At 45.8% G+C, this 22,087-nt stretch overlaps 1 protein-coding gene across 26 annotated transcripts in view; it reads left to right on the top strand.

Annotated features, from left to right (window-relative positions):
- The window catches only part of LOC105485288 (Rho guanine nucleotide exchange factor 7), a 181,608-nt gene extending 160,543 nt beyond the window's left edge, over positions 1–21,065 (top strand). For 14 of the 26 annotated variants that reach the window (XM_011747560.3, XM_011747562.3, XM_071081021.1 and 11 more), the window contains 6 exons: positions 1,646–1,739; positions 3,821–3,910; positions 7,548–7,724; positions 15,817–15,916; positions 16,584–16,638; positions 18,306–21,065. In XM_011747560.3, coding sequence (XP_011745862.1) covers positions 1,646–1,739; positions 3,821–3,910; positions 7,548–7,724; positions 15,817–15,916; positions 16,584–16,638; positions 18,306–18,428 — 639 coding nt within the window. In that variant the 3' untranslated portion in view covers positions 18,429–21,065. Of the gene's footprint in view, positions 1–1,645; positions 1,740–3,820; positions 3,911–7,547; positions 12,433–15,816; positions 15,917–16,583; positions 16,639–18,305 lie in introns of those variants that run through there. The other 12 variants (XM_011747565.3, XM_071081020.1, XM_011747572.3 and 9 more) reach the window with 4 other exon arrangements.
- Positions 21,066–22,087: the final 1,022 nt, after the last annotated feature.

Below are 22,087 nucleotides of genomic sequence, written 5' to 3'. Positions count from 1 at the left end.
AGAAAAAGTGAGCTACTGCAAGAACTGGTGGAGACTGAATTACTAGGGAAGAAAACGGGGATAAAACTGTTGGGAAAAGAAGTAGAAAGGGCAAGGGAAGAGGCATTGAAATGAAGATAAACAATTTGATTTTGATAATCTGGCTGCAGTTGCTTTGCCCACTCCACACTGGGAGAGAAGGGCTCACGCCGAGCAGCTGCTGTCCAGTGTTGCTGAGTGCCACACAGCATTAGCGTGGAGAGTGGTCCTGCAGAGTACGAGAAGAGGGCGTGGCGGCTCGTGGAGGCCGCTCTGCAGCCTGCTCTGCCTGGCTCTGGTCGTCGGGTGTGCTGTGTGCCTCATGACCCTCTGTGCCCGCAGGTGCCCTTGGAGCACATGGTGGGTGGGCATTGGCTCTTCAAGGCTCTCCATCTCAATTTGCTTTGAATTAGGGAAGCCAGGGAGCACATGTGTATAAATGTGTCTTCTGGAACAGATTGCTACTGCATTTCTAAGAGCTTTACAATTTTTATAGAAAGATTTTTATTTAACTTTTTAAATGTTACTTTAGATTGAAAGTTTGTTACATGGCTGTATTGGGTGATGCTGGGGTTTGGGCTTCTAGGGTACCTATTACCCAAATAGGAAACATTGTACCCAATGGGTAGTTTTTCAAAACTTGCGCCCATCACCCTCCCCCTTTTGGAGTCCCCAGGGTCTGCCATTTCCATGGTCATGTCCATGTGTACCCATGGTTTAGCTCCCAAGAAAAGACTTTTAAAGATAACTTTAAAAACCAAGCTTCGTTTCCTCTGTTTCCAGCCCGGTTCATTCCGTAGCGCATCTCATCTTCTGAGTCTTGGCTTCACCTGTTAACGTTCGCGATGGTTTATGTCACTGGCGTGGTGCAGAAACCAGCCTTTTTTTTGATATCGGTATTTAACACGTGCTTGATAGTTGACACCTTACCTGCTCTGTTGGACTTGCTTTGCTCACTTTGTATTTTGCTGTCGTCTTCTGTGCTTGTTTGAGAAGCTGTTTGAAGAGGTAAGGGGTGGGCAGTTCCGTTGTGAACTCGCCTCTGAGCTAGTGTGCGTGTGGCCCCTGCAGAACAGCCCCGGCTGAGCTTGGCTGTGCTCCTGGCACTCAGAGTCGGGTAGCTGAGCACTTGCTCCCTTTTCTTCTCCCTGAGACTTCAAATAGTTTCTTAAAGCGATTATTTTTTACTTATCTGTCATTTAATGATGACCTTAGTTTCCTCTCGTCTTTCTAGTTAGCTGTACCGGGGGGTGGGTCTGCCCCAGGGAGCCACTGCTGCCTCCTCCCCTCCTCCCTCAGGAGTGTGCAGGATGTCTGTGCACACCAGCGCCAGCCTGCCTCCTGGGGACACCTCTCATCACCGAACTAACAGGACCCAAATGGCATGAGGGGTTTTATCAGAGTGAAGAAAAAATATTAGCCAATGACTAATACTGAGAATGCCCTATTGATTTTTAAATTAACGTTCAGAAGCTGGTAAAGAAAAATCAAAATAGGAAAAAGCGAGCAGCTCTTATCAGTGGCTATAATAATTTGGGGTTTTATACCTTTACAGCAGCCTTTCTGATACGCCAGTGAAAATGATTGGCTTTAGAGTATGTTAACATTTTCTTTTCTCTTTCCCTAGGATCTTAGTAAGAGTCCCAAGACCATGAAAAAGCTGCTGCCCAAGCGCAAACCTGAACGGAAGCCTTCCGATGAGGAGTTCGCGTCCCGGAAAAGTGAGTAGCTGCGGTCCGTGTGGAGGAGGATGTGGCCTCCTGGTCACGCAGGCCATGGCATTCATGGGATGGAGGGAGGCTTGGTGGCTTTCTGAAGACTCCAAACAAAAGTAGGGTCTGCCCCTTGAGGCAGTGGTAGGAATAAGTGGTAGTAAACATAACGTTTACCCAAGCAAGCAGGAGAAGTGCCCTTGTGTCAGTGATGAAGTCTCCGTGCCAATTCCAGCACCACTGCCTCCTAGCCCTTCCTCATCCAGGAGCTGGGGCCAGACCTGGAGGGCTCTCCTGCTTTTCTGGTTCTCCCTCATTGCCTGTAAGATATTCCACCCAAAGATATTCCACCCACACTTCCTGAAGTGCCATCATCTCCCAAAGTGCTCTCTCCATCTGTTAGAAGCATGACCTGCTGTGTTCTCATGTGGGTTGCACCTGCCCGTGCTGTTCTCGTGCTGTTCTCTCCGCTTTGGACCCGTCCTATCTGCTCCTCAGACCTAGGGGTCTGACTCAGTTCTGGGTTCCTACGTGGCCTCTCAGCAAGTACCTGGCACCTGTTAGGTGCTCGGTAGATAGCTTTTGAATAAGTGGAGCTCTTGACAGAAGTGATTTTCCTGGGGGTGACTGCTGGGAAGGGGTACCTGTGAACAGATTGCTGTGGACTGATGGGTGCAACCCAGGGAGAGTGAGCCAGCTCTGGGGAAGTTGCAGGATCTGTCCTGCGGGGCTCTGCCCTGCCCCACCCGATGTCTGAGCTCAGCCTATGTTGGTCCTGTGCCTTCACTGCTCACTTCCTCCAGCCTCAGGAGGAGGCCCAGCAGCCGTCCTACACACTCACTGTGCCGCACCACCGCTGGCCTCCCCTCACCCCCACCTTATCAGTCAGCCCTGTGAGGTCACCGTGCTGGAGTGTTCATTATATTCTTGTCCTTGTCACCTGATGTCCATGGCAATATAAGTCACCATCCTGACTGTCTTCCTCCCCAGGTGGTCCAGGCCCCTGACCACCAGGGCCCCTGATGAGATGGTGAGGTCCTGGGGTCTAGCTATTGAAGCGGAGCTGGTGCTGGACGCCTGCTCTGTTGCTTACTGGCTGTGCTGGGGCTTCTCTGTGAGCGAACTGTTCTGTGGGCCCCTTCCTTCAGCAGATCCAGGGGCAGCACTGAGCTGGGCGTGGGGCCGGCTGCAGCTGAGATCATCATTCTTGGGCACGTGCTTTATCAGCACCTTCATGGGCTGGGCGTGAAGGATGCAGTGTGACCGAAAGAGATCCCTGTTCTCATAGAGCCTGTTTTAGTAGAAGGATACAGACAGACAAAACAAGTGAACAATTTATGGGCCGTGGAGTGCCGCAGAGACCCAGTAGGGAGGAAAGGTGGGAGATTCGGTGCCAGGGCGCCGTTTGAGCAGCCTCCTGGGGCCGAGGAAGCAGGCCATGCAGGTGTCTGGGGAGGAGCTCTCCAGGCCTGGTCGCAGAGTCCCTGGGCCGGAACCCCAGGCTGTGCACAGGGGACAGTGTGCTTTGTGGGCCAGAGCTCCCCTGCAGAGTGGCAGGTAACACAGTGCCCTGAGCAGCAGGCAGGCAGAGTCCGGTTCCCTAGAGAAGATGAGGCCTGGGCTTTCACAGGACCACGGGCTGCCATGTGGGGAACAGACAGGCACAATGCCCACATCGACACTGAGGGTTGTCGGCCTTCTGTTTTTGTCTGGCTGGCATGTGGAAACACGAAAATGTTTTAATTTTCATTTCTTGTTTCAGTGAGATTAGACATTTTTTCTTAGAACTCTTTTTGTTTTGTGACTTGCATATTCCTATCTCCTGCCCTTTTTCCAATTTGAGAGTGGGGATACTAATTTTCTTACGGGTTGGTAGGATAATCATTTCCAAATGTGTTGCAAATATTTTTAAAAAACTGAAAACCTTTTTGAGTATAACTTTCGTAAATTTTGTGGAAAACAGTCATCTGACAAGAAAATGGCAAATTATCTTACTTGTCATTTTGGTCGAGTTGATGCCTGCATTCATCTTGCCAGTTGCACTAGAGGCCTTTCAGTTCGATTGTGAACTGTTGTGCGTCTCTTGACAGGCACAGCTGCTTTGGAAGAAGATGCTCAGATTCTGAAAGTCATCGAAGCTTACTGCACCAGCGCCAAAACAAGGCAAACACTCAATTCAAGTAAGTTTAACAATAATGGCCTGGAAATTGTGATGGTTTATTCTGTTTAGTTTCAAATTACAGTCTGAAGGAACCTGTTGTGGCCCCTTGCACAGCCCATCCGCCTGACCTCCCAGGGGCGGTGTTTCAGTCAGGGGTGGCAGGCAGGACAGCAGCTGAGCTTCAGGTCCCTAAATTCATGGAGTTGGGTCTGAGCTGTGGGCACAATTGCTGTGTGATTTTCTAGATAAAATTGTACTAGGAAATATTTAAATATAAGCTATTGCCAGAATTCATAATGCTTTTGCTAAGAGAAGATGTGTTTAAGACAGTGGAAGATTAGTTCAGTTATTTCAGCTATTTAAGCTATTGGTGTGGTACTGGAATTTTTCATTTTTATTTTATTATTTTTTAGTTTCTTAGAAATATCCAAAATATAAACTTTGAGCAAGGTTTCTTTTAGCCTTTCTAAAAAATAATTGCTTTAAAAATTTTTTTGGAAATTTACAGCTAATTATTCAGTAGATTTCATGAACCACAGGATTTACCTGTGTCTGATGTACGGTGTCTTAAATGAAAAACTTTTTTTGTATTAAGGTGGCTTTTTTTTTCTTTTTGGAGACAGAGTCTCACTCTGTCACCCAGGCTGGAGTGCAGTAGTGCGATCTCAGCTCACTGCAGCCTCCGCCTCCCAGGGTCAAGCCGTTCTCCTATCTCAGCCTCCCGAGTTCCTGGATTACAGGTGCGCACCACCACGCCCAGCTAATGTTTTTGTGTTTTTAGTAGAGATGGGGTTTCATCATTTTGGCCGTACTAGTCTCCAACTCCTGACCTCGCCTCGGCCTCCCAGAGTGCTGGAATTACAGGCGTGAGACACAAGGCTCGGCCCTAAGGTGCCTTTTTTTAATTTACATTTTTCCTGTGGTGTTGCAAGTGAAGTGCAGCAGGGTGGTGGCGGAGGCAGCGTGCCTGTCATTTACCCTGCTGGCGTCTGCGTACCCAGAACAGCTGACGTGAGCACATGGTGCAAGGCCTCAGGCCTTTTCGAGAACTGGATGATTCTGTATTTTCTCAGCACAGAAACTGATTTCTCCTCCATTTTAGGACTTGCTGCCCTTTCCAGCTTGACTGTCACTTATCTTACTTGTTTGTTTTGTTAGTCGCCTGCAGCGTGGTGGTTCCAGTTAGTGTCATGTATTGTTTAACGCTGAGAAAAGGAAAAAGAGGGAAGAGGACTTCTCAGCTGCTTTAGCTTTTATCAAAGACTGCTGCAGCTGTGAAGATAGGATGAGCAGGGTAAACCCTTTGTGGAATCTCGATGATCCAGAAGCTTCTTTTTTTAACCATTTTCAGTATTTTACTGCTATGGTACCATGTCCCGTCTATGACATTAAGACTTTTTGCCAAGGGTCAGCACTGTTGGTTTTTTTTGTCCATACTTTAGTGAAAAATACTCATTCGTAGTGACTGCTTCTCAGAATAGGAGAGAAATAGAGAAACAGAAAGGCGTGGGTAACCTGTCAAAAGGTGGAATAAATACATGTATGATGACACAATAATGTCTGAGTACAAATTGTTATGATGAAAGGTATTACATTTTTATAATTTGATACTGATCATGTTTTAAGTAATAGGCTATAAAATGCCATAAATTTTTGGATTTTGAATTTGAGATTTTTGTTGTCATCTCAATTTCAGTTACTTGAAATAAAATTTTAGCCCAGTAGTGTCAGATGAGCAGAGCAGGTTCAGTTGGCCGCCCACCTGTGTCTGTGAGTTCTGCATTTGTGAATCCAACCGACTGCAGATCAAAAGTACCCAGAAAAAAGAAACAGTAAAAAGTAACAATATAACAGTAAAAAAAAAATACAAATAAAAAAATAATTATACTTATAACAGCTATTTATATGCTATTTACATTGTATTAGGTACTATAAATAATTTAGAAATGACTCAAAGTATAGAGCTCTTCCCCAAACAAAGTATACGGGAGGTTGTGTGTAGGTGAAATGGAAGCACCATGCCATCTTATATCACGGACTGGAGGGTCTGAGGACTTTGGTGTCCGAGGGGAGTCCTGGAACCAATCCCCTGTGGATGAGGGCTGACATAGTGCCCACCTCATTTCTTCATGACCAGGGTCCTGTGATATGCTGTGGCTTCACAGCCCCTGACTGCCTAAGGGGAGTGGCCCACAATTCCTTTTCTTTTCTTGTCACATTGCTTGTATTCTGTATTTCCATTTCTCCTGTGCAAGAAAAGCATTGAATGATACATTGATTTTTGTTTTTAATTCATATTATGGGCAAACCACTCTGGGCTTCAGGGAGCTGATAGTCATATATACCCTTAAACCGAACACTCAAAACTAGGGAGTAATGGGAGAAATTGCTCATTTGTGCTGGGAAGTTGGTATACTTAAGATGCTTGGAAATGGGATCATAATGAAAGCAGCTCTTTTTACATTAAATGCTTAGTAAAACAGGTTTTAGAAGGATAATATATTTTACCTAAAATGCAGCTCTGTTCAATACACACATCTGGATGCCAAGAAGATTTTGTAAACCAAACTTCCTTGATACTGATTTCTAACTCCAGGAAGTAATGGCCCTCACAGCCGGTTATGACGTAGTTCTTGCAGTCTGGGAACAGAGGTCAGTTTGATAGAAGCAGGAGCAGGGAGGAGCCGGGGCTACTGTGGTTTGCCTTCACTCAGCAAGGGGCACCCCCGCCTTTGCATGGAGGGAGACCCCGGCAGCCCGGCCTGCCTCTCAGCCCAGGTGCCTGGCCGTGGGCAGTGCTCATAGTTGCCGGCCACTCATGATTATTTCTCTCCTGCCATGTTCTGCCACTTCCTCTGTCATTTTCCTTTTAACACTGGGGTATTGCCAGTTCACGTCTCTCTTCCTGACAGCAGAGGGTCTGCATCGGGGTGGCCGGCATTGCCAGTCGACCCAGCTTCCCACTGCACCCTGCCTGCGGGCTAAGCTCTGGCGTGCCCTGGGAGCCAGGGGGTGGGTTCTGGGGCTGTGGGCCCTGGCCAGTCCTTTTCTGCCCTCTGAGTTCTCAGAGTGATTGTTGATTGATCAGGTAAGTCCAGACCCACTCTCAGATTTATGGTCTTGGCAAAGCGACAACTGAAGAAGCCCGTCAGAAATCCTTTGAAATTATTTTGCATTTGATACACCTGTTTACTGATAGGAAACAATTTTTAATTAGCCATATAAATGGTACCTTTCCCAAATGATGTCCTAAATGAGACTATTTGTTAATTGAATGTGGAATAGAATTGGTTAATTGCCTCATGTCTATAGAGTCATCTTTTGGACATGAGTGTAATTTGTAAAAGATTTCTTAAATGAGGGCTATAGAGCAATATCTTTTTTTAAAAGAGCGGTTTGGAAACATTGTATATTAATGGCTTAATTAGATAATAATCGATCTAGTTGTATTCTAAGGGTTTTGCTAAGTTTGTTATTGAAACCCAGCCATATGTAAGGAGAAACATGCATTGTTGCCAATTTTTAACAATATTTTCTCTTTTCCTTCTCTTCCCATCACCTTTTGCTTTTGTTCCATGTTTTGGTTGTGGCTCTTCCTGTCGTTCTCCTCCTCACCCCCTGCCTGTCGCGCCTGTCCCTCCGCCCGCCCGTCTTAGCATGGCAAGGCACTGACCTGATGCATAATCACGTCTTGGCTGATGATGACCAACCAAGCCTAGACTCCTTGGGTCGTCGCAGTAGCCTTTCTCGTTTGGAGCCTTCAGACCTCTCGGAAGACTCTGACTATGACAGTATATGGACAGCCCATAGTTACAGAATGGGTTCTACATCTCGTAAGAGCTGTTGCTCATATATCTCTCACCAGAACTAATGCACTTCTGAGCTTTTCTTAACAAATGCTTGTTGTATCGCAGCCTGCTTTTCTTAGATGTTTTCTTGCTGTTCCTTGTCTCTTTTATGTGATATTTTAACAACTTTTGAGAGTGTTCCTGATATTTCCCATTGTACTTTGTGGAGGCTTAACTGCCGATGCGAGTATACATTCGAATGACTATTGGAGGGAGGTGGTGTGTTCCCGTGAGCCTACACCCGAGGGTGCTCTTCGTAAGGGGTAGTTGTTGTTTTATAGCTCCAAATGTTTTTTTTATTCTCAGTGTAGCAACTGTTTGATTGATTTCTGGGGTACAGCTGTATGAACACTTTTCTATTTTATACTGAAATCACACAGGTTTGCGATCTAAGTGCCAGAACCATGGAGGAGACTCTGGCCTTATCTGTAAGGACCTAAATTTTTTAAGTACTGTGAACACTGATGACGTAGTTGTGGAGAGATGAGAAGAATACATGCAGCAAAGGTGCTGTGAGCCCAGTTCCAACAGCTGTGTTCTGGTAATTGTGCCGAACAGCATGTGGGCTCTGGGCCTTGGCAGGTGCACAGACGGGCGGGCGTCACGTGTTCAGAGCTTGTCTCCACCTCACGGCTCTGTGCTCTTCCGTGTGCTGCGTTGTGGCCATGAAGTGGGAGCTCTCCTTTCCGAAGGCAGAGCTTACTGTCATGGCTCAGATGTTCACTCTCATCGTCACCCCAAACTTCCCTGAATTGCAGTGATTTCTGTTATATGGCACTTAGCAAGCCTACACCACTCTATAGTAAAAACTCTACACTAAAAGTTTAAAGCCCAAAATCTGAAGCATTCAGCCTCTGCAAGTGTAGACTACTAGACTGTATCTGGAGAGGCATTTGGAATACTTAAAAAGTCAAGTGCTGTGGCTTCAGTCCCCCCGGCTCCCCACCCCAACATCCATATTTAACGTTGTCTGGAAGAGCCATGGACACATCATTGTTTTCAGCAACCAGCTGCAGTGAAACTCCGTTTACAGCAACCCCATAGTGTAAAACTGCAATGCTTCATTGTAATGGGATATCGAAGTTCACTGAAGAATTACTAGGTTGCCATGTAGCTCACTTATTTAAAAAAAAAAAAAAATCTCCCCCATTTTCCTGGGATTTGTTGTAAGGAGTTTTCACTGGCCTCACTCAGACCAATTTCTGCTTCAAAAAGAACTGAATGTGACCTGTTGCATTCAGTTGTGGCATCAAATCCACATCTAGTCATTGCTTGAGGGGCCAAACTCTGTTCTCTCCCATGCACGCTCTATTTGGTGTTAAAATGGAACCTTACGGTTGTGTTTTAAGTATTCATTGAAACCAGCTTCAGAAAACAAGATGCCATAAGAAATTGAGAATAACATTTTTTCCTTCTTCAGGGTGGCTGTAATTCCAGGTGGCCGTGATTTCTTTCCTCCCCCTCCACCCACTCCTTCGCCAAACCCACGTATTCAGTGTTCTGATCTTGTTTGTGCAGAGTGAACTCTCTGAGGCAGTATCAGTCTTGTCCTGGGAGCCGGGTCCTGCTGCTCAAGCCCAGAGCTGCCAGGGAGCTCCTGGCAGTAGCACGCTGTTTAGAAAGTTGGGTGGCTTCATTCAGCATGGAACGAGCTAATGGCACAGGAGTCATCAGGGCAGCTGTTAATTCCAAATATTTGTCTGTTCCCAAGTAGCTACTGAAGTGCTCATGCCATCGGAAGAGTTTGTATTTTCATACCAATTAGTAAACATAAGAATGTTGAGGAGCAGTCTTCTAAAATTAGTCAAAGCCCAGTGTTAATCTCCGGCAGAGATAGGGTTTATATATGTTCAGCCAAATAGTAAATGGAATTTTTGGAGAAATAAGATAAGTACAAAGTTTCTATACTTACTGTAAGTGGATTTAGAGCGATTTTGGTTTTGTATTACATATGGCAGTCCTCTGAGTCTGGGAGCACCTTTTTGTTTGCCTCAAGACTACTCATTAGTGCATTGGCTCAGCTGCCTTTGCCTTCTCGTAGGCATGGATTGCCTGTGTCACAGGCTGTGTAGACCACAACACTCAAACACAGTTGCTGCACTTGGATTTTCCTTTAATATCAAGTATCATTTGGTTATCTTACTGGGACATTTTTATTGATATTCTCTACACTAAAGTTTTCACATTTACCATCATTCCATTTTGTACCAGTTAAAGGCATTTTGATGATGCTTTTTCTTGATGCTAAGATCACTGCAGAAGAATAACCTGACCTTTTCTTTGCATTTGTTTTGAATGTCTAACACCATTAGCTTTTGTGACCTGGTTAAGAAGTATTAGTGCCACAAGCCCGAAAAGACAGTTCTCATGTGGCAGTGGTGATATGGCATCCAGAGGGCCAGTGTTTCTACTTTTGTGGGACTTCAGTCATGCTGATAATAGTATCTTCTGTTTATACATTTCTGTAATATTTATGTGTACAGTTAGTATTCTAATGAAGGAATGAAGAGTCTGAACTAGAAGGTAGGTTTAAGCCATCACCAGGCCTTTGCAAATGGCCTAAATGGTGTTCCCTTTGAAGTAACACTTGCCACAAGTATATAATCTATATTAATTGTGTTTTGCATAAAATTGCCAAAACACAGTAATGTGTATATAGTGGTATAAGATCTTGAAAATAATCTCTATAATTGTGCTCTTTATCTGTGAATGGGAAAAGCCATTTTTAGTAGGTGACTACCATTTGAAAAACTAAATTGGATGTATATCTGAATGTTGCATTGTATTGTACAGTATGCATATTATTGTTTGTGGTTGCATATGGCAATGAAGTGTTTGTTTTATAAAAAAAAAAAAACCTGTTATGTACAGTTGAAATAAATTTTGCATTTGCTAGCCCGTGGCTTTTAATATTTGTTACATGGGGGAGGGGAATAGCATAGTTTGCAGTTTAATATGATTTGGCTCTTCTACCTGAACGGAACATCTTCCAAAGGCAGGCAGGTGATAGATAGAACCCTTCTGTCTGCCCTGATGGAAAAGCTTGCACTCTCTTAAGTCAGCTGTGTTCTGGACGAGACAAAGTCACACCTTGTACGTTTCTTCTTTCATCTCTTTCCCGTTTCTTAAGCTTTCAGTCACTGGCCGGTTTGTCTTCAGAAAGAAGCATTATTTTTTGTTTGTGTGCATAAATGGGAAAAAGCACAACTTCAAAATTGTTTTATTTAGACTAAGGCCCGTTTTAAATTTTTGTTTTATAAAGTGCTTGTCCAGCTAAGAAGAGAGTAATGAAGCAAAATAAAGGGAGAGGAAACGAAGCACCTGGTGGCAGGTTTGTGTTAGGACGAGGCGCAGACAGTAAGCGCAGAAAACTCTGTCAGCACAAGATGGGAGTTTTCCTAAGAAAAGGAAATGAGACCCTTAGAGCCATAAATAACAAAATGGCCCGGATGACTTTTGGAGAGATCTTACTAAGTCGTTTTTCTTTAAGTGTAGTTGTAGTGTGCTCCACGGTGGATGTTACTCGATTTTCAGTTGATTAGAGATGCAGATTTTAGAAAAGGTAATGAATTTAAGAAGAGGAATTATCCTGCCCATGTCCTAGATCACTGGTCAGATAGACAGATGTTCTTTTCTGATGAACTTACCCTGTTTCTAGGCGTTTGATACAGGCAGGCCTGCACACGCATGCATGCACACCACGCCATTGTCTGGACTGGACAGTTGCGCTGCATTACTCCTGAAGCAGTTAGTTGTGTGTCGTCAGATAAGCCCCCAGCATGGTGTGTAACAGCCAAGCATGGCAGTCGCGAGCCGGCACTCGGGGCCCCAGGGGTTGGTCGATCACCACTGTGTTGCTGCTGTGGCAAGTCATCTCGTCTATGAAATGGAAATACTGGATTAGATCTGTGTTTCTTAAACGAAGCTCCATAGTTGTCTGCAGATGTGTGACTGTTTGGGGTGGGGGAGGGTCAGTGTTCTCAGACATCCCTAAAATGTTAAGTTTTGTGCTCATGTTAACACACACGTGGACCAGGCTTCCCTGGATCACACCTCTTAGTGAGTGTTGCTGTGGGGTCCCAGTGCCCTCTGGGGTCTCCAGTCATGTGGCGCACAGCAGCCCCTAAGAGTGGAATGGTTGCTGCAGAATTTTTCAGCCCAGGGCGGGCAGACACCGAGCATCTACAGGCACATTCTTGGGTCCTCGAGTTTGAGAAGTGCTGGATTGGTGTTAAGTATAAATTATTTCATTATATTCATGTTTGTCTTATTCCTACCTCCATATGGAAATAACCAACCAGCTGTTCTGTGTATGTGGTTATAGAAACAGACAGATTATAAGCTGATCTAGCACTTCTCAAAATGTTAGCCACAAAACCACAAGATGTTAATAATGATGTTTAAAAGAAAAAAAGTTCACTCAAATGCATTTCAGAAATGCTGAATTAAAGTTAAGCGAGTGTTTTTATGGCAGACTTCTTCAAAGCCTGTATTGTGCTAAGGGTGCACTGTGAATCTCCAAGAAGTATAGCCCACAACGTTTCCCGAAATGATGTGTTGTGGAACCCCTCTCATTTCCCAGAAACAAAAAAGTTTGGGAAACACAGATCTTGACTGTGCTAGAACCATCATGAATGTGTTCATCTATGTCTGAGCCTCTGTTACGGATTTTAAATAAAGTGAGAGAACATTATCTGATAATTCTGCTGTTAAATTGTTTTTCCAACCTAGGTAACTCAGGGAAAAAATGTGCTACGATGCCGCTAAAAACACTTCAATAATTTCTGAGATAACTTATTATATCTGCTTTCTAAAACATTGTTCTTTAAAGAAATAGTCAACTTACATAAACCTGGCCAGAGAACATTCCTTTGTTGTTTTTTGAAAGGCAGTAAAAATTTTTCAATCATTTTAGAAAAACTGTATATTGAAAACTAGGCAGATTATTAGAATTGCATGATTTCTAGGCGTGTTAATAATCCTCATTTACAAGCTGCCTAGTTTGCCATCAGATCCAAAAATGGCATTTTTCACATTAGTGCATTTCAGGAATCAAGCAGTACATCCTGTCTGTGATACGTTTTCCAGCTTACATTTGTGTATCACTAAATCCTTCTCACATGCTTTAAGTGTAGCTGTAGAAATAAGACCTGTGCCATGCATATACAGTAATTGTACCAGTTCTTACAGGCTTAGTTCCTCAAATTATGCTACATAATGGAAAGACTTTTACCTTTATGGGTTCATCTGTTAAAATATATTTACAAAATACAATATTTAAATCCTCAGAACAGCTCTAGAGAAGCAGATTTGTTGTGCTTTGTAAGTAATGAAATTGAGACTCAGTGCTTAAGTGATGTGCGCAGGTGAACTTAAAAGACTCACCACTAGGGGCGTCCCAGCTCTGGCTGGAGGCAGTGGACACGTGGCTCATGGCCTCACAACTCCTGTAAAGTCGACCCTGTGTCTGCCCCATTTCTTTACAAAGTTGACATTGTTTGTGATCCTATTTTATGTCATTCGAAAATGTTAATGCTGGAAAGAGATGATGTAAACAGGTTGTCTAGGAAGCTAGAAGAGACAAAAATATTTGAAATCCAGAATTTAATCTGCCTGATCCGCAGTTACATGACTTTTTCCTGTGTGTCTCATTAGCAAATCCATTTGAAGAAATGTGTTGCAAACAATGTGAGACACACAAGTAATACTTTTGTGAATCTGACTCTGAAACAGTCATCCACTGTCTGGGCTCAGAGCAGGACAGCTGGATAACTGGCGGGAACATCAGTTGACTGAAATGTGGGATCTTATCAGTGGACTTCTCTTTGCAGGGAAGAGTAAGTGGAGCCATTGGATTTCTTCACATGTGGTATAAATATTGGAATCTTTATGAGTATTCTGGATTTTCTTTCATAATTTTCTCTCTTTTATTTTCTATGAAATTCTTTTTCTATATCTTTTGGGCAAATAGCACATGAATTAACGTTTTCTGGTAGGAACAAGGGTACCCTTTGCGTTTGTATGAGAAACACTGGCAGCTTCTCCCCCTGGCTAGCACCGCACGCTCTGCTGTAATGTCCCTCACACATCAGTTTCCTTCCTAAGCAGTATCTTCCTGTGTGGCCCACGTGTCTTCTCAGCAGCATTACCTGTTAGCCAGGAAGGGCCCACCACCCTCAGGGTCCTCTCCTGTGGCCTCTTGGAGCACAGGCACCTGGAGTGGCAGGAGTCCTCGCAGCCCAAAGGGCCGTCTCCGCCCTTGTCTCCTGGACCTGTGGAGATTCCTAGGGCTGATACTACCAGCCTAATGTTTTTAAAAACGTCTTTCTGAAATCATATCTTGCAGTCCTGTCTGAATCTTCTGTCTGAAAAGTTATTCCCGAGACATAGGTCACTGTGTGTGCAGGTGGGTGGACTGTGACCCAGGGGACGCCTGTGAAGAGCTGGGCCCCTGCTCCTTCCCTCCCTGACAGGGTCAGGTCTGCTGCTGCCAGCTGGTAGCACAGTGGAGGCACAACAGCATTGAGGGGGAGGGATGGTCGCCCACTTTAACACAGACACAGGCGTGCCAGCCATGGCTTGTGACTGCATTTTAAGTGCTGCATTTGATCCTAAGATCCTGCAGTTATCCTCAATTCCCAGTATCGGAGTGGCGAGTGTCTCCTGAAGCTCGTGCCAGGTGACAGAGTGGCACTTGGTTGCTTTCCCCAGGACTTAATCTTAGGCCTGAGGGGATGAAGGAGCAGTGTCTTGATTTTGTTCAGTCCCTGAATTTCCAGTTTCCCAGGGGTGCCATTCTGAGGGGTGGAGCAGGTTTTGCACACGCACGAGGGGCAGCACCTGGCCAGTGGCCTCCAGTCCTGGTTCCTGTTGCATGCTGCTGTGGAGATAGCAGCGGTGCCCTCGCGTGTCAGGAACGTCTTAGGAGCCATCTTAAGCTTTGGCATCATCCTTAATCTTGTTTGCTCAGAGGAGCCTAAGCGTGTGGTAAAATGCAGGTGAAGCCATTATTTAAAATCCCATCTTCATAAAACATTCGTATGTATCGAGCTTTCCTGTGACAGTGACGCTGCGTAGCACTGACACGCTTTTAGGAACACACAAAAGGCGAGCCAGAAGAAAGACCCAGCAAGCGCAAGCACCGTGTCCATAGTTAGCATGTCTCAAACACGCGTGTCCCTTCTTCACGGAGAAATGTTTATCACAGTACCGCTTACAGGCGTTTGTGTTCTGTGATAGAGTATAGCCTTCTGCTTTGCATCTGGTATAATTTTCAAAAATATAAATGATACACGTTATACTGTATGACCTTCAAGAAAATATTTTCTTGAAGAAAAGATTTTCTCCCTGCATCATTAAATACAATTTGATTCTTTTCCTCACCTTTTAAAATGAGTATTTTGATTTCCTGATTTCTAAAGTACGTATTTTGCAACATTTATTGAGGGCCTGTCCCATATAAACTCTCGTGCAGGTGTTGGTTAAATGACACAAATGTTCCTCTGACATTGTGAGCAGTTTGCTTTCATTTAGAAAAATGTTTATTTTATATTTTAGGAAATATAAAGTTTTCATAAAGGACCAAATGTTATTTTTTCTAAACCATGTGCTATGATGCTGTAATATCTTGATTATTAAATGTTGCTGTAGAGTAAAATGTTTGTATTGCCAGATCTTGGATTTATAAACACTCACTGTGTATGTTCTGATTGGTCTCATATGTCTTTGCTGAAACTCTTGCAACAGTGGCTCAAAATGGAATGAATAGCCAGAGCAGTACGGTCACAACCTGTAACCTCCTCCCTGTTGAAAATGCTAAGGTTTAAACAATCCATAATTCAGATTTTAAAAAGGCTACAGTTTCGTTTCCTCTCTACGGCTTTGGTCACGAAGGGGCCTGGGCTCAGTAGACAGGGGTGAAGAAACCTGGTAAAACATGCCCTCCTTTAGCCTGGATGAACATTTTTAAATGCATAGTTGATAGAACTTAATATTTAAGTGATGTTGTATAGTCATTTTTCTTCATTCTGCCATGGTGTTCGCCCGAGGTTGATTGGTTATTTTTTCATGCTCCTAGGTTCACGCAAAGAATCTGCTCCACAAGTTTTGCTTCCAGAAGAAGAGAAAATTATAGTGGAAGAAACTAAAAGTAATGGTCAGACAGTGATAGAAGAAAAGTAAGATGTTTTCCAGTTTTCTAAAGCAGGCATTTGAGCTCTGCAGTGGGGTAGTAGAGTTCAGACAGCTCCCTGAGGGCGGGGGTGTGGCTTCGGAAGCTTCACTTTTTTTTTTTTTTTTTGAGACGGAGTGTCACTCTTGTCACCCAGGCTGGAGTGCAATGGTGCGATCTCAGCTCACTGCAACCTCTGCCTCCCAGGTTCAAGCGATTCTCCTGCCTCAGCCTCCCAAGTAGCTGGGATTACAGGCCTGCGCCACCATGCCTAATTTTTGTATTTTTAGTCGAGACGAGGTTTCACCCTGTTGGCCAGGCTGGTCTCCAACTCCTGACCTCAGGTGATCTGCCCACCTCGGCCTCCAACTCCTGACCTCAGGTGATCTGCCCACCTCGGCCTCCCAAAGTGCTGGGATTACAGGTGTGAGCCACCGTGCCCAGCCAGAAGCTTCACTTTTAAAATGTCTTCATAGACTGAAGCTGCCCTTGACTGGGCTTGAACCTGCCGTGCACAGAGGTTGACAGTTTTTAGTTGTGAATGTAGACAGTACACGGGTACTGCAGAGCAGCCCCGTGTCCTCCACTCAGCATCGTAGTGTCTCCTGGTAAGTTTCCATGTGTCCTCTCCATGCCTCACCCTGTTCATGTGTGTGTTCTGTTTCCTGTTTCAGGAGTCTTGTGGATACCGTATATGCATTAAAGGATGAAGTTCAAGAATTAAGACAGGTATGTCATAATCCATCTTTCAATCTTTTTTTTTTTTTTCAAATGGGAGAAAAGAAAACAATATTAAAAATAAGCTGGCCGGGTGTGGTGGCTCACACCTGTAATCCCAGCACTTTAGGAGGCCATGGTGGGCAGATCACCTGAGGTCAGGAGTTCAAGACCAACCTCACCAATGTGGCAAAAGCCCATCTCTACTGAAAATACGAAAATTAGCCGGGCATGGCAGCAGGTGCGTGTAACCCCAGCTACTTGGAAGGCTAAGGCAGGAGAATCGCTTGAACCCAGGAGGCGGAGGTTGCAGTGAGCTGAGATAGTGCCACTGCACTCCAGCCTGAGCGACAGAGTGAGACTCCGTCTCATATAAAAATAAAAAGCTTATTGTGCGTAAGCAAAAACTAAAAGGAGGTCATGTCTTTGAGAAGTCCAGCAGATAAAACAGTTGGTTGTCTATAAAGTGACTTGTTTAAATTCTTTTTTTTTTTTTGAACAATACTGATTTTGATGTCATAAACCATCGCAAATTCTGTTGGAAGAATAATTTAAAATATCGAAAGTTCTGTCTGGTGACAAATCCTGCAAGGGGCCCTGAGATTAGCCTCTGCCACTGCATGGTCCTTGGCTCCCGAAGCCAGTTTAGCGAGCCAGACATGGTGACTAACCAAGGGTGTTCTGGGCAGTGCACAGAATGTGAGTATGAGTGGCTTTGGTGCTCTGCCCAGCTAGGTGAGGGAAGGTTGGGGTGTTTGTTGCATAGAATGTGAGTATGAGTGGCTTTGGTGCCCTGCCCAGCTAGGTGAGGGAAGGCTGGGGTGTCTGTTGCATAGAATGTGAGTATGAGTGGCTTTGGTGCCCTGCCCAGCTAGGTGAGGGAAGGCTGGGGTGTTTGTTGCACAGAATGTGAGTATGAGTGGCTTTGGTCCCCTGCCCAGCTAGGCGAGGGAAGGCTGGGGTGTCCGTTGCACGGAATGTGAGTAGGAGTGGCTTTGATGCCCTGCCCAGCTAGGCAAGGGAAGGTTGGGGTGCTCTTTTGGCCGAGGAGCGGCCTGAGAAGAGTTGTGGTCTGGGATAGAGAGCCGAGAGCAGGTTGCCGTGTGGAACTGGACGCGTGCTCTGCATTCTAAGCAGTGTCCACAGGGCTTCCAGGTACTGCTTTGCTTGGCTGGCGGGCTTCCGTGTTCACACTTTGCCCCAAGTGGCAGCAGGCGTCCGTTTGTGCCTGCCTCCTACGTCCGAGACATGCCTGGGTTCAGTTGCACAGAGCAGGTGCTCCCCCACTTGCTCCCGCACCCGTCAGTGGCTGTTACTTCCAGTCCTTTCTGTAACTCTGGAAGGTGGTTATGAGTGGACGAAAAGGCTGGAGAGGAGCCGTCCCGTCTGCAGTTTCCAGCCATTTTCTTACGGTATGTTCTATAGAGATTCATTCATGGCCTTAATAAGAGCCATTAGGACCGTTTCCATCCCGGGAGCGGCAGCATAGTCAGGAGCGCTGCTGCCACCCTGTCCAGGTGGTTGAACTTTGCGGACCCCCATGACCTCACAGCCCATAGGCAGCTCACGTGGGATTTCATGAGTTGAGGCCTTAGCTCCTCAAGGATACCCATATGGGGAAAGGAAGCCCTACGCAATGCCAAAGATAGTGAACGTACTGTGGTCTGCTTAATTTACAGGATAACAAAAAGATGAAGAAATCTCTAGAGGAAGAACAGAGAGCCCGCAAAGACCTAGAGAAGCTGGTGAGGAAAGTCCTGAAGAACATGAACGATCCTGCCTGGGACGAGACCAATCTATAAGGGACGTCCTTCGTTCTTTCCGTCGATGACCAGTTCTGAGGTGAAGCTGGGCACCCCTGACCCACGTCGGGGTGCACTCAGGACCACAGGGCAGGGCTGGGCGGGGCACCACCTCGCTCTCTGTACATAGAAAAGCTGGAGCTTATTCTGCGAATGGAGACGATCAAACCATGACTGATGAATCCAGACAGGAGGGATTGACTCTGAGGACCTGAGCTGCATCAGTCCCACTCTGTGAACATCTCAGTTACCTCATTCTGCAATAAGTTCAGTGACTGACTAAAAGTCTTGTTTTTCCAGACTTTGAATTGAATATATAAATATTATATATACATGTTTCTTGTAAATATCCCATTTTGAATGCATACCCGTGGTGGTTCTGTCCGGGCTAATCCCCATGCTAGAATGTCCTTTCCAGCTACGTGAGTAAGAAGTCCCATGCCTGCACCCACCGGAAGCAGGACCCGGTGGATGCCTGGTTCGTTCCGCAGCACCAGGGCCTCCACCGCGCTGTGACAGCACCCCCCGTGTCGGTATTTCTGAATAACCTTATTTATACCTGCAGAGATACACGTCAGTCCCATTCGGAAGTCTTCTCTTAAAGCAGCGTTCCAGTCCCAGGCCTGCGGGGTTCCGAGGGCAGCTTGCTGGTTGACAGACTCAGTCCTGACCTCAAGGAAGGCCCATACGGCACCGCTGCATCCACCTACAGGTGTTTGCTCTTGTCCGCTGTGTGAGTCCTGTGATTCTCAGATGGATTTGCTGTGTTTTGGGAGATTACACAGACGTTTCTGTGCAGTTCAACAAAACTGTTCAGTAACAACAAAATAACACTGTTTTGTCTTCCCTTAAAGAGAGCTCTTACTAGAACCTGTAAATAGAATGTATTATTTATTGTAGGTCACTGCAGCTGACGAGAACAGATGGAGGCCATGCTCCAGACTGATACTGATGGGTGGAGCTTTGCCGTCAGGCCAGCCTCATCCTGAGGTCTGCTCCACCACTGGCTGCAGCCAGCAGGCTTCAGTGCTCACCGAAAGTGAAATCCCCTCCTTCAGCAAGCATAAAGCAATATACACCCTAGGTTCCACTAAGCAACGTAGGCGTAAGCAGGGAGCGTGTCCCCCACTGTGTTCCAGTGCAGAGGAGACGGACGAAGCCTGTCCTCGCCGCGGCTTGCTGGGCCCAGGCTGGCTCTGGAAAGCCTGTGCAGTCCTGGGCGGGAAGCCCAGCCCGTGGGGCAGGTTTTCGTTCTGCTTCAGCAATAAATAAGGGTGACCGCAGGGACTTTGCTTTTGGTTTCCCTTCCCGTGAAGAGGTTGGTTTTAAAGTGAGATACACTTTTCCGTAGAACAAGTGTTCTATCTTTAAACACCAAAATTGCAACGCCATGGATTACTGGTCTCAGAACAGCTCATTTTGCATCAGATTTGACTTTCTGCTTTTCCGTCTATTGGCCAAATTGCCCTTTAACTGCACCTGAATCCTTTGTATACTGATGCCTTTGAGCTGGGCACCCTGGGAGAGTGTTCTGTTACTGTTTACGGTTCTTCCTCGCCCTTGCTAATTACAGTCTCTGGTGCCCAGCAAGCCCCCTTCCTGCTTCCTTCCCTGACTCCGGTCACGGGGTCTGCCTGGGCTCAGCATGGACCTGACCCATGCTCGCAGAACCTGGCCTCACCTGGACTTCTCACTAGAATTGCCAGCTTCCTCAACTTAGCAGATTACTCACTCATGCAGGCACAAGCAAAGATCAACACTTTCTCTTTTGGTAAGCGTGAGTTTTACAAGTTATTTTTTGGTGATGCGTAAGACATTGCAGTGGGAAACCATTCACCTTGAGCGTACTGGAGTTTGCTGTTGTAGCAGGTTTTAACTCAGGAACAACTCTCCTCTGATCTCTCCGCCCTCTGCCGGGAGGCGACGTTCACCGTCCTCTCGGAGCCGGTAGCGTTGCTGTCCGAGTCCCCAGGACGGATCTCCTGCAGACCTGCCTTAATGCTCAGATCGAAGTATTTCACAAGAATACTTGTGTTTTTAACAGCCCTTCCCCTAGACGGTGCGGCCGTGAGGGCCTCATGTGACTGCATTGCCTTTTCTTTCTGTGGATCCAGTATCTTCCTCGGCTTTTTAGGGAGCAGGAAAAACGTGTCTGAGAGCAAGTCTTTAAAAACCCGCCCTGTTGTATATAACTGTATCTGTTTCACCGTGTGACCTCCCAAGGGGGTGGGAACTTGATATAAACATTTAAAGGGGCCACGATCTGCCCGAGGGTTACTCCTTTGCTCTCACCTTGTATGGATGAGGAGATTAAGCCATTTCTTATCCTGTAGATGTGAAGCACTTTCAGTTTTCAGCAATGTTGGAATGTAGCATCCGAAGCTCGTTCCTTCACATTCGGTAGCGTCTGTGCTTGTCCACATGCGCTGGGCGCCTGGGACCTTGAATGCCTGCTCTGGTTGTGTGGACTCCTTAATGCCAATCATTTCTTCACTTCTCTGGGGCCCCCAGGGCGCCCGTTGACAAGTGTGGAGAAACTCCTAATTTAAATGTCACAGACAATGTCCTAGTGTTGACTACTACAATGTTGATGCTACACTGCTGTAATTATTAAACTGATTATTTTTCTTATGTCACAGAATGTGTCGCTTCATCTTCTTTGATGTATTTTCTGTGTGCTTGTTAGCTTTACAGTTTCTTTGGGCTGATTTAGATTTGAAAATTCTGTCTTCGATACTGGAAGATAACATGTTTCCTTTGAAGTCTAGAGTTTGAGAAAATTTGAAGATTTTTTTTAAAAGACAAGGAAAGAACACTGGAAGTCTTAGGAACAAAAACTAAAGTAACGGGTCACGCTGGTAGGCACAGCCCCCAGGTCCTCGCCCATGCCTGGAAGAATGGCCTGCATGCTGGAGGGCGCTCAGGACAGCGTTTTATGAAGCCAAACTTCCTTGAAGGTATCTGTGGGGTCCCTTTTAGGAGCTGTCATAAGACAAAAGGAAATCGCTCGTGTGTGTCCTCGTGTGGCGGCGGTGCAAACGAGGGTGTCTTCCGGAAGGGTGGCTGGGAGGACCGAGTGGGGTCCCCTGTCCGTGGTCCGTATACCTGGCTCAGGTGTGTCCACAGCTCCACTGCATGTCATTTCAGCCAGCCAGAGGTCAGGCAGCCGCACGCAGTGCCCAGCCAACTGGCTTACTGTAGGAGCCCAAAGGAAGTCAGGATCTACACTCTCAAGGACTTTAATCATTTCAGGCTAAAACAAGGAGGCGTTCAAAAATCCATATCTGTTGGTTTGCATTGTGACAACGTGTGATGCGTAAGACACCTAATGTGAAGTGTTCATCTGATTGGTGGAGTAGGTAGGCATTTGTACTTGGTACCTCACCAGTAATTAAAAACTAGCGTGCACCTGAGCCATGTATACTGTTTTTTTATTTTATTTTACTTATTTATTTTTTTTTGAGACGGAGTCTCACGCTGTTGCCCAGGCTGGAGTGCCGTGGCCGGATCTCAGCTCACTGCAAGCTCCACCTCCCGGGTTTACGCCATTCTCCTGCCTCAGCCTCCCGAGCTGGGACTACAGGCGCCCGCCACCTCGCCCGACTAGTTTTTTTGTATTTTTTAGTAGAGACGGGGTTTCACCGTGTTCACCAGGATGG

Source organism: Macaca nemestrina, chromosome 16 (assembly GCF_043159975.1).
Source record: "Macaca nemestrina isolate mMacNem1 chromosome 16, mMacNem.hap1, whole genome shotgun sequence".
NCBI classification, from domain to species: Eukaryota; Metazoa; Chordata; class Mammalia; order Primates; family Cercopithecidae; genus Macaca; species Macaca nemestrina.
Note: the sequence above shows the minus strand (reverse complement) of the source record. Positions and strands in the feature narration are given on the sequence as shown.